The following is a 13406-nucleotide window of genomic DNA, read 5'->3' on the forward strand; positions in this document are numbered from 1 at the left end:
GTACGGTAATGATTCGAAATTTACACAAGTTGTTTCCAATGCCGGGCGAACGAATCTGTTTAGAAATCGGGCTATTTTAAATGCGTTATATCATGACGGTAGTGTGAAAGATACTTATTACTACAATCAGATTTGAATCGGATATTTGTAAAAGCGCTTGCGGGGTTATCGATATAGAGCAAACTTCAGGAGAGACGAAGCTTTTAGAGTATTTTTAAGTGTGTGTCGCGAAAAAATCAAAAGAAAAAAAATAACTGGTACATTAGGCAAATCACACTGCGGGTGTTACTTGTTTTTTGCGGCGAAATTGAACAGCTTATCACGCAGGTTCGATCAACAATTTGTATTTTCCATCTACCCGAAAATGTATAATTATTCAGACATACATCCTATGACGGTGAGTGTAAAAAAATAAATGAAAAAATTTCATGCTCGGACGATAATTTCCATATCTGCAACTTCAGTGCCCAGAGTATTATCGATTCGTTATTGTTATTTTTATCACCTTCCATTTATTGTGCACACAGCTTTAATAATAATTAATCCATGCATGTAAAAAATTCCAAACGTACAAATGTATGCGTGCGTGTGTATGTATAAAATAGATAGCAAAAACTCAGTGATTTCGGGACTCTGATCGTTGTCTTATCGTCGTGACGCATTGCCTGACCACGAAATGGCATGCGTTTATACATAATAACATAATGAACGCGTATGGTATACATATACAGCCGTCTGTTAGGTGGGGCAAGTTCAGGGTCGTTTTCACGTACGTGTACCTCATGCACGTACACGCGCGCATTTATACTTATATACACGGCGGACATTAACCGTGTATGAAAACACACGTGTACAAGTTGTTGCTTCTGACTTGTGTGCATGTACGACTCGACTTGACTTGCGGCCGCGGCCGCGGCGAAACGACCGAGCGAGTAGGCATTAGCTGGGAATACTGTACGTACACTTGGGGACAATGAATCTGAGACTGCTAATTTTTTACACTAGACAGTTACGTTGGTAACACAGAGAATCCTACAGCGCCACAGTCAGCTGAGCGCGAAACTAACGCAATCTCAATAAACGTAACATAACCCATGACCGTCGAATCTAACCTTAGATTGATGTTCTGACAATCTTATAAGTCATTATACCCGCGGTATTCTGAGGATAGATTCGACGGTCATGAGTTATGTTTTGTTTATTCTCAATTATTGAGATTGAGTTTGTTTCCGCTCGGCCGACTGTGGCGCTGTAGGTGTCTCTGTGTTGCCAACATAACTGTCTAGTGTAAAAAACTAGCCGTCTCAGATTCATTGCCCCGAGTGTACATACGTATGTGCAAAAATACGCGTAGCATACGTATGTATAATAGAGGCTTGCAGCGAGCGAAGAAGCAGAGAGGCCAACTCTGAGACTAACAATAAAGCAAATCTCTCAATAATTTGAGGGGCCTCCCCCCTACCGTACACCCACCATTCCACTGTTGCCGAATCTTGAGACGCGACCTGCATCCACAATTCACTGCTAATCACGATCCTGCAATTCGAATGTCTGCAACGACATCTCGCGGATTTTTAACAATATGCGTGGGCATTGAGATATTGGGAAAGAAAAACGGAATATGTCGCAAGATCCTACTGTGAATGATCCCGTAACGTAGATGTTATGTGGGCCGATCCGCCAACTTGCGGGTAGAATTTTTTTTCTTTTTTTTTGAAGCTCAACATTTTGATCTGACTGCAATTCGGATTTTTTATAGTGTACACTGAAATGTGGAAATACTTCAATTTTTTGGTTTTCACGCATTACTATTTATAAGAAACAAGCTGATCAACTTTATCATGCTTTTCAAATTGAAACCTTGTCACGAATTTTTAGCACTTCTGGTCGTGGGGGAAAGAAATAACACCTGATACATTTTGTGTGCAAAAATGTCTGAATTATTCAAATATAAAATTCATTCCAATCTACATACTCAAAAAACTTACAAATGAAACACTTTCTTGTGTTGATATTTCCAGTCCTGTATATGCAAAGCCCCAAAAAACAAATCATTTCAACTCTTTCATTTAAAAAGAATAAATTCAAAAAATTGTTTCGTATTTCAATTCAGTATAATATACGCGCATTTGAATTACAAACAATTGACATTGATACAGTACTGCAATAATTGTTTAATTTTTTTTTTTTTTCACTCTTTTCATACGAAATCTTTGACAAATAGAATTTTATTCGAAATACATATACGACAAATTTTCATGAATACAAATGATGATTACACATAATATATTTTCCGCTTTGAAAATGATTTAATTTTCTTTGTGATAAAAAAATAATGCCTCGCATTTAAATAGCTTGTATGTCTCATATGTATTTCTTTCCTTCTGTTACTATTCTTGTGTATATCTATAGTGTGAATGTATATTGTACTGGTACATTCTTCTGATCTCATATAACTCTGAACGGTAGTGCTTTTGTTAATAAGCTCCATATTGAGGTATGCTGGTATTATTATATACATGCGTGTAACGACGCGCGACACGAGTTACTGCAGGTCAATGAGCCTTAGTTTTTCTGGATTAAACTTGTTAACGAAATTAATCTTGCCAATTTTTTATTAACGATTAAACGGTCTTTTGAAGTCGGTGTTTATTGAAGTTGCTCGTAATACCTCACAACTGTAGTTGTCAATCCTCAACCGTCATTCATTCATTGTAACAACTTACAACGCATTAAACGTAATTTTTCATCATATTCGTAAAGTTTCTAATTTAATTTTAAATATCTTTTGTTTTAGATTTTCCAAAAGCCGTCAAAAGGTTACTCAAAAATGATATACTCATGTTTCGAACTGCGAGCAGCGTCCTGCACATCTTGCCTATCGCCGGCCTCTACACTTTTCTACCAAAGTATCTGGAGAGCCAATTCCGACTTCCAGCTCATCATGCTAACATGATTTCAGGTTGGCATGGAAAACAGTAATAAAAATTAGACTCATCCCGACTTTCGGGTGGTCTGAAATCGAAAATATGGCTAAGTAATGAACTGATTTGTTTAAAAGTAAACATAATACATTTTTAACCAGGAGTCGGAGGTATCCTTGTAATGGGCCTCGGTATAGTGCTCAGTGGGGTATTTATTCTGAAAATGAAACCCAATGCCAGGCTAGTCGCTGCCTGGATCGCCTTCACAGCTATCGTCTATGCCGTTGGCATGGGGATTTTGATGTTCATTGGATGTCCGATGGATGATTTTGCAGGGCTTGTGTTACATCCTGAACAGTCAGTATATCAGGTTATTTGTCAAATACGTGTGCAAGCAATTTTATAACGTGTTTGATTTTTTTTCTTGTCAAGCCAATATCACGACCTTAAAATATTGTAATCTTGACTATTACTTAACATGATTACAGGAAAGTTGAAGATAAGAACGTCTTCAGTATGTCTAGTTTTGCGCTGACGTGTGAAACAGATTGCGAATGTGATTACAACAAATTTAGTCCGATCTGTGGATCCGATGGTAAAACTTACTACTCGGCTTGTCATGCAGGCTGTTCCAACTACGTTGTTGAAAACGACAAGGTAGTTTCCGTAAGTACCAAGTTATTTATTTAAATTCATTAAAAAAACATATTTGTACAAATATGTCAATGTCGTAGCGTATTCTCACTTATGGTCTTTCTCTATTCTATCAAGATTTCATATTTATGGCTCAAATATCAATGTGTAATTGTTATTTTTCACTACTGACAAGAAATTTTTGCTATCACATTTTAGTATTCGGACTGTCAGTGTATTGATCAGAATTCTACACACTCCGATCCATTGGACACTGCAACAATTGGTTACTGCGATTTAGACTGCAACAACTTCTGGGTCTATATGATTCTATTCTCAGTCTTTGTTTTCATTCATTCTACGAGTGAAGTTGGCTCCATGCTACTGATACTCCGATGTGTCGACCCTAGGGACAAGGCCATGGCTTTGGGGCTGATACAATTTGCAATTGGCCTTTTCGGTGAGCGGAGGCAACGAAATTCTTCCTTCAATTTCCTTAGAAATAATTCTTCAATGCAGAGAAAGAAAAAGAATCATCTTGACCATTTCGTTGTGGGTGTTTTAGAAACAAAAGTTTGTAAAAGGAAATTGCGAATTGACGATTTTTCAACATGCGATTCCAAACAATATGTACAGAGTTCAACTGAACGGTTTCAAATGTATTGTCTTTGTATAAAGCTTTGAAAACGTTCAATAATAAGCATTCTCTTTTTTCCTTATTTGTTTCTGTTGTTTAATTGTATAAATCACTGTATATTATTTTTTTAGGTAACGTTCCTTGCCCCATAGTTTACGGTGCTGTTGTAGACTCGGCCTGTCTTGTGTGGGACGTTGCGTGCGGTGAACGCGGTGCCTGCTGGCTCTACGATTCTAACATATTCCGAATGTTTTATCATGGTAAGTTAAAAACGTAACAATAAAATATTCGTCGCTTTTGTTTCAGCATCAAACATTAGAGAAAGAATTTCACGCTTAGTTTTACAATGATATACACCGTATGTGGTAATACAATGTATGATAGATCTAACCAAAGGTAGGAAAGAAGCAACACCTATTTTTCATTCGTTATTCAGGTACTACGGGCGGTATTTTGCTCTGCGCATTCATTACTGACCTTGTGGTATGGTACAAAGCAGGTAGTATAAACTTTGCGGATGAGAACGAGGAAGGAACGGCGGAGGAAATGGTGAATTTGAAGAGGTCGGATCGACAACGGGCACCCGACAACGATTACCTGTAAACGGAAAAAAACGACAAAGAAAAATCCCTCCGGCGAGGCGATGGAAGACACAAGGCAGAGATTGCATTTCTTGTTACTTTTTTTTAATTACATATATATATATACATGAATCAAAGACAAAGGTGCTTATAAAATGGTATTGTACTCGTCGTACGATTCATTTTCTACGTGAGAACTTGTGTTTTTAAACGTTGGAACTGCACTTCGGGTAGTCGAGTGAATGACGGCCAACCGTTATTTTCATTTAAATGATATATTTGCATCAATCACGCCTATCGACGGTTACTACAACGACATTTTAACAACCTGTTATACGAGTCTCATTTGGTTTACTAAAAAGGAAAAAAAAAAAAAAAAAAATGAAAGGAAGAAACGTATCCAAACGATAGATCTTTATTCGAGTACATGATAATATTATATACGAGATCGCATGTGTATAGGTAATGTTGTGTACTACTATGATGCTCAGCGCGGAAAAAATGCCATATTTGTAAATAATTTTTAAACGCGTGCGTGGTGTCGACTGCCTACGACTGACGTGTTGTTTTCGAATGAAAATAGGAGATACTACAGGCGTAAAACAGAAGACTAAAAAAAAAAAAATGCAACAAACTAATTATTGAACTCATGCAAAGGGGATATATATCTATACGCATATTACACATGAGAAGATATTTGGGAGTAATTATACCAATTACATCACACATTTACTTCACACGGGTACGAAAAAAAAAAGTAAAAACAAAACTGACTGACTGAAAGTGCAGAATCGAAGTATAAAAGTATGAGAGAGAGAAAGAGGAAAGAGAGTAAGAGTGAGCGAAAGAGAGCGCGAGAATGTTATACACCTGTTCTAGGATTGATTTAATCTCAGTGGATATAGGTAGCTATAACAAATGCGTTTTGAGTATTGCTAAGAGGAATTTATATTTTGCTTGTTTAATTTTGTTTAATTTTTTTTTTCATGTCTTTTTCAATCATGTGTACCTAAGTTATTGCGACTTTCGTGCCTAATTGGGATTATGCTGGGTGCCGTATTTTTACATCGTAATATATATATATACGGTAAAAATGTGATACTGTGCATTTTACATTTGCAATTTTGTACAAAATGCATTGCTAACGACTGAGTGGTTTGACGCGCATGCGCTAAAATTCGAGAGCAAGAGCATCTGTTTTGTCAAGGTGACCAACATTTTTGACGTTACATGCGTCGCGGCAACGTGTCATCTGAATATATAAATATTGGTCACCCTGTTAAAACAACTGTTCTTGCTTTCTAATTTGCGCGCATGCGAATTAACCCATTTGGTCGTCAGCAATTCACTCTGTATATACATACAATATGTATACATGCATATATATATAATTATACAAATTTCAATTGTAATTAATTAATTGTTTGATGATTGAGCTGAGCTCTGTAGTTACAATTACGATAATTATTTTTACAAGTATTCTTACAGCACATCAGCTGGATTAGGATCACAAGGTTACCGTATCAAATATTATTGATCCATGCTCAGTTGAAGAGCATCATATTTTTATTTCTATTGCCGTATATTTGTCTACGGCATATAGGAAGTTTTAGATTGATTGACACGTTCTGCTGTGAAGAAAGAATCACATTAAATTTTATCACTTCTCTTCCCGATTATTTATATTATTTATGTTAATCGGGATGCAGTGTTTTAGTAGTTCAATTTTATATATTTAACAAAAAAAAAAATATATATATACATATATACACACATAAATACATATACATATATATATATATATATATATATTTTTATTTTATTACTTTTACGTATCGTATGTACATAGAAGAGATGAGAGTTTATTATATTGATTAAATTTATAACCATCCGAGGGGCGATATAGAAATAGGTGAGGGGAGGAAGAGAGGTCTAGAAGTTACGAATTCGTAAAAAAATTAAAATCAAAGAAAAGTCTTGACAAAAAAAGAAAAACAAAAAAAAAAAAAACCAACAACTACATAAATACCTATGCAAACACAACCATACATACAAAAAATACACGAGATATTTTTTTAAACGAAATTTGATGAATATTAAACAAAAAATTGTATTAATAATATAGCATAAATATTACCGTGACGTTAGAAGCGGGAGAGAAATAATTTTGAGGAAGCACATGTATAATAAAAGAGAAAAAGAGAATTTAGAAATGAAAAAAAAAACGTATTTTAATATGGTGCACTTTACACACGCAAAATACGCATGACACACGTGTTCTACATGGTTTAACCTTCTTCGTAACTCATTTTGATGAAGACTCGGTGACAGAGTATCGTGCATATAAAATAAAAACTTACCAATATGTGATGAGTCAGGAATATACCTTAAAGCGCAATTTTACAGATTAATAATGTATTTAAAAAAAATTTCCTTTGGATGTATGGTCGCGAATTATTGAAAAATGTAAGGTATTTTATTACCGTATTGCTTCGAATGTAAGTCGATTCTAACTTAAAGTTTGCGTATGCTGAAGTAATACTCTTTTCTACGAAATATTCTGGGAATAGACCCTGTTAGGCAACACTACGAATTATTCTACGAGATTTTTTTTCCCCTCTCCCGATTCATATTAAATACCAAAATTTGTATGTGATTCTGTCTTGAACTAAGAAAAATATGTTGCATTATTTGCTATCGACTTGACAGGAATATAATCAACGAAAAGGCTTACATAGAATACACAGCGATCGACTTACAAAAAATTATTTGAACATCTTGAAACCGTAATAAGAACAATTCTTTCACAATTTATTTTATTGGAACGAAAAAACTGACTGATGTTATTTTAAATTGCTAAATAATGTTAAACCATAAATATATCTCATTCACAATACACAATAATACAAGATATTCATTAGAAAAATCGTTATTACACTTTAATCGTCTTTTGAATAATATTTTTAATAGGATGAATTTTCAGAATTGAGTGTAGCGGTACGATTAGCGTGATTATATCGATACGAACATACTTTATTATACGCGTTACGAAGAAACGGTAACGAAGAATGGACAAAAAATGGAGAATTTTCTAAATAAAGTCATGCATAAATACATACATACATACGAACACACGTGCATGTATACTTGCAATATTAAATCAATAACACGTTGTTTAGCATGCATCTATGACAGACATAGCATGCTTGGACGTCGAATACATACACACATACAGAGGAAGTATATCGAACTAGACAAAAGTTCGACCCTAACAATTTTCGAATTTCCTTGCTAATTTTTTTAGTCCCTTCCTTACGACAAATTATATACTAGATATTCTTTCAGATGTTTTTTTATTACAAAGTCTTTGGAGAACCGAAATTTTCAATTTAGACATTTTCCGCAATCAACGATATTTTTAATTGACTATAACTTCTGAATGCCAAATCGGATTATCAAATTTGGAAAACTCGAGTTGTCCTAAGGAATGTGATAACATATCAGCAACGAAATCGAATGGGATGAGAGTCGGAAGTTTGTCAAGTTGGTTTAGAAAGCCTGTATATATATATGTATATAATGAAAAAAGTTTATAATTATATGTATAACGTTTTGAAAATTATTAGAGGAAAGAAGCAGGAAAGAAGGCGAAATAAATATTTTTTTTACTGCCGCGACGCATATTTTAATCTGGCACTAATCATCATTTGACATCCATACATGCATCTACATATATACATAGATATATACCTATATAGGTATAGCGGGTTAATGTAACATTCATTAATAGACGTAATTAACTATATCTATATAATATAATACAAAAGACTTGATGACGACGATGAAATAAAGTCAAGATTAACATCATTCATTATGAAACTGATATGATAATATTATTAACAATAATAGTAACAATAATCTTCCTCAGAAATCATATTTTTATATCTAACCATTACCGTAACTGTATAATATATTATACATGATACAATATAATATGTATATGATATTAAGGTACGCACTGTCATACTTACATATTTCATTTTATCTCAAATCACGCATCACTATACTGACGAACAAAGGTAAAACACAAACATACACACACGCACGCATATAGAATAACGTAGGATAACGTTACAAAATTACACCTAAATATGAATAGTAACAATATAATGTGTAAGATGTAATCAGTACAGATCCGCGTTTTTGGAGCGGCGCTATTTTGGCTGTTGATTACTTAATATATTGTGAATTGTGTTGTTCCAATTACTCTTTTTTTTATTCCTCCACTGTCAATCAATTTCCCACACTGAGTAATTGCCAATATATTTATATTTCGCCGTGTAAAACGAGTGCGAAAGCAGCCTGATCAACGAACAAATACCATCTATGAAAATCTTCTCATTGTCAGGTTCACTCACTTGCGGAGTTACGTATACAATTTTTCCATTTAATAATGATGTTTTGTTTTCTTCAAATTTTCATGCCCTTTTTTTTCCTTTTTTTTTTCTTCTTTTTTTGTAATTCTATTAATTCAATTGTGATCACGTTTATAGCGTTTACTATTACATTACTATATATATATATATATACACATACGCATACACATATATACATACATACATCCTAGTAAACACAAATGCCGTTATAATATTATATATACCATTACAATGATTACGATGCTAGAATAATTAACAATATCTTATTGCTGCTCAGGTAGTGAATAATATGGATATAGTCGAAAAGAAATATGGGATATTGAAAAAGCGAAGGAAAACGGATGAATTTAATAATTGAGGAAGCAGGACTTTAGGAGCGTAATAAATAGTAGTGAGTATGCAGAAACGTATATTACGTACAGTAATGATCCTGATTATCGTCGATAGATTAGGAGTTAGTAGTACAGCCCATAACGATTTTTGAACTCTGTCATTATCTCATCATCAAAGCTGCAAACACGTGTATTTATTCAAATTTTGAAATCGGTATATCGTGATATTACAAAACAAATTGGCCTGTTTTTAATTTAGAGACAAAGTTGAAAAAATCCGAAAACGTGGTTTTTCTGACAAACGAACGCATGTACATATAATTATATGTAATGTAATTATACAATGATGAAATTATCACATTATGGCATTAAACACATGTACGTTAAGGATCTAATTTTACACGTGTTGTACTCGTTGAATGATGAGTAATAATTGTTGGTACCAGGATTTTATATTTTCAATAAACAAAGTTTTTGAATAAGGATCTAGCGTAATATACGTAGGATAAGAATAATATCAAAACTCAAAAGAGTTCTACCCCCCAATAGTAATATAGTACGTACAAATAAGTACGATATAGTGTAGCTTTCGGTCTTGCAACTGAAACATAAGTGCTAGTCTTTAAATAATACATAGCATTATATACGTAAACATTTTCACAATTAGCGTTGGCGAATGTGCGTATATAGGATATATAAAACTAAATATATAATACATGTACCTACATGCAGACAAATACGAAATCATAATTGCCATATGTTATAATGATTGTTATTACCATACCTAGATCTAGATAAAATCATATGATCGAATATTATATCTTATTATTATTACACGTATATACATATACGATATAGTTGATGATTTATAAATGTTTTGATTCTTATACATATGTTTTATATATAAAATTTATTCGTTTTTCTTTTTTCTTTCTTAAATTAAGAAACGTTATTGTAATTATATTAATATAATGTACGTGTGCATGTGACGTGAAACTTGGATATATCGGCATGAAAAATTTTAATCAGCTGTCTGTATGTAATCCAAGCGCTGTACAGACATTTGGCGAATGATTTTCAACTTTTTTCTTGGTCTTTATTATTTTACTTTATAAAAAGTACGGTAGAAATGAATTATAAAATAGTCTGATCAGGCCATCATTATCACTATTGTCGTGGTATTCATGTTTTGTACATTTGATAATATTATACGTGTTTGAGAGCTATGGTGAGATCCATATTACAAATTTGAAAAATGAATTTTGTAAATAGAAGAAGGGTGTGTGCATCGAAAAATTTTCGACTTATGTTACGGATCTTTTTTTTTTCTTCCGCTAACGTAGAAATCATTTTATTGTTCTCGTTCACTCAAAGCATCCAGCATATTTTATAACTGATCACCTTAGTTACTCGGGCATGATTATTCTTGTACTCGACTACTCCTTACATATTTTTCTTCCGAATTCACATATATGTATGTATGTGCTACATTACGAAAATCTTGTTTTTACATTAGACACGTCCCGATCCGTTACGTAAATGTTACATCACAATTATACCTCTCACGTTATTGTTTTAATTATACATATACGTTATATACGTATAAAGCGAAAACTGATTGAGCAACGCGCGTAAAAAGAAGCCAATGTACTACTACATATTTTTCAATTAATATTAATCGTATACAAAATACAATTTCAACATAAACAAAGACACACACACACATACACACACGTTGTTTCTAATTATAATTAACGAATTTGTTTTTAATAAAAGGCAATTTAAAGCGGTAATTTAAAAAATGTATATATATATATATATATATATATTATTTCTTAAACAATAAATGTTACGCGAAGTGAAAACACTGATCATCGATTAACTTATACCGAGGCTTATGGCCATGATTGTATCGCGAATGAAAATCTGAAAACTGAGATTTCAGTCTGTGAAAGTCTATTCCCTCACATGTTTCACTCAATTGTGGTCTACAATTTCCGGTTTCAGTGTAAGGATTGAAAACCGCTGACAGATATCTACACACCTGTAATATTATATACCTACATATAATATTATATAAGTATGGAAATTTCGTAGTATTATCTAGCCGTACAGTTAATGTGTATCACAAAGCTGCTTACTGAGACCACATCAACAAAAAAAAAAAAAAATGATGAAAATATAATTTAGCGATAACTCATTAACGCAAACAGATCGTGGCAATTAACCCTCCGTTGGCCAGCGTATACGGATTCGTGCTTTCTGCTAAACGGTCGCTCGATTCGATTTTTTATTCTTCATTAAATTGCAATTATTAAATTGTTAAATATCTTCTTAATCCAACTTTCGAAATATCAAAAAGAAACCTCGAAATAAGTACCTAAATGGTTATGAAGGTATTTTTTTTTTTTTGCTTTCTAGGGGTTATAAACAGCCGTGGACGAATTCGGATACGTTTGCAAACGGTGTATTGAAAAAAGCACGCGAACAACGTTGAGTTAATTTCCTAGACAGAAGTGACAAGTTGAGTGTAACGCAAAGACGGAACTTACGATCAGTTTCGACTGAAAATTAATTAATTTGAAAAAACGAAAATGCCGGGTAACTCGGCGTTTCATTTTACTGAATTGATCTAATCGATTTAGCTTTACCCAATGTAGCTCACATTACTATGCCATTTATCATTATTACAGTAAATCTTTGAAGATACGTCGACATAAAGTCGTATTGTCGTGATGGTACAGAGCCAATTTAGCTAATAATAATAATAATACTAGTACTAATAATAACAACAACAACAACAACAACAACAATAATAATAATAATGATAATGATAGCATTAGTTACATAGTAATAGTAATACGGATACGCGAATGATGACAATAAGAACAGCCCCGAGAGTGTAATTGTTTTGCATGTATTGATAACATAGTGGTGCCCTGTTACAGAGCCTGAAACATGATGAAAAATTTCAGAACATTTTGGGGAATTCGTCATTATTTCGAAAACTTGAAAACTTGGAGACTCTATAAAATTTCGAATGATTGTTCATTCGGTAGAGAAATCTACAGAAAGACGCCTAAAATTTTCTTAATACCATCATCAAGCGTCTTTTAAACAATACTTGAACCTTTCTGGTGCAAATGAGTATCGTATTTCAAGTGCAGTGAATTTTAGTGAATGCGAATTCGAATGTTCAACCAAGTGTTGCGTTCAGCGATAGCTTTAGTCACGGTCATATTCACTTTACTTTGTGGTGTTTTCAGCAATGAAAATATCGTTTTGGAGTGCTTGCGAACACGGGAAGAAATTCTGTGGATACGCTGAAGGTGCTATTTTTATTGCTATTCATTATAATGTTGCTTACTGCCATCGAAGTTGGTGGGACCGTTTCTACTAGAGAGTTCAAGGTTAGTTCTATCACCACTAATTTCACGATCAACTACCATACTAGAACTACTTGTAGTTCGTTTTTTTTTTTTATCAAAATGTAATGCAGCAGGTCAATTTACGGTGAATAGGAGTAGTTTACAATTTTGTAATCAAGAAGTCGAATCTGCTAAATACTTGGCTTATCCTTCTACGTAGAACAGTCGACATACAGTCGTCGCTCGATCATTATACAATAATTTGTTGAATTTTTTTTTTTTTTTTTAGCGCCACGAAATTACTGCCTCAAACACCGCAGCAAGTCGGGGTAATCTAATTGGATCATTCTGGTTTCAGAAGGTGTAAGGTACGGATCATTGACGGTGCTAAACTTCTCGAGAGTTTTGTACGGATCCTAAGATCAACAATTATTAGTGATCGTTTGCATCTTCATGATGAAATACTATTTCCTGACAGTGAAATACATTCATTAT

General features: G+C 33.5%; 1 protein-coding gene across 9 annotated transcripts in view; it reads left to right on the forward strand.

The window, feature by feature from the left end:
• LOC107227081 (solute carrier organic anion transporter family member 74D) overlaps positions 1–13406 on the forward strand; it is a 96206-nt gene that overhangs the window by 73917 nt on the left and 8883 nt on the right. For 7 of the 9 annotated variants that reach the window (XM_046732695.1, XM_046732699.1, XM_046732693.1 and 4 more), the window contains 6 exons: positions 2798–2962; positions 3086–3281; positions 3413–3590; positions 3777–4017; positions 4326–4454; positions 4631–9038. In XM_046732695.1, the coding sequence (XP_046588651.1) occupies positions 2798–2962; positions 3086–3281; positions 3413–3590; positions 3777–4017; positions 4326–4454; positions 4631–4797 (1076 nt within the window). In that variant the 3' untranslated portion in view covers positions 4798–9038. Of the gene's footprint in view, positions 1–2797; positions 2963–3085; positions 3282–3412; positions 3591–3776; positions 4018–4325; positions 4455–4630; positions 9039–13200; positions 13280–13406 lie in introns of those variants that run through there. The other 2 variants (XR_006903039.1, XR_006903040.1) reach the window with 2 other exon arrangements.

This window comes from Neodiprion lecontei, chromosome 2 (genome assembly GCF_021901455.1).
Source record: "Neodiprion lecontei isolate iyNeoLeco1 chromosome 2, iyNeoLeco1.1, whole genome shotgun sequence".
NCBI classification, from domain to species: Eukaryota; Metazoa; Arthropoda; class Insecta; order Hymenoptera; family Diprionidae; genus Neodiprion; species Neodiprion lecontei.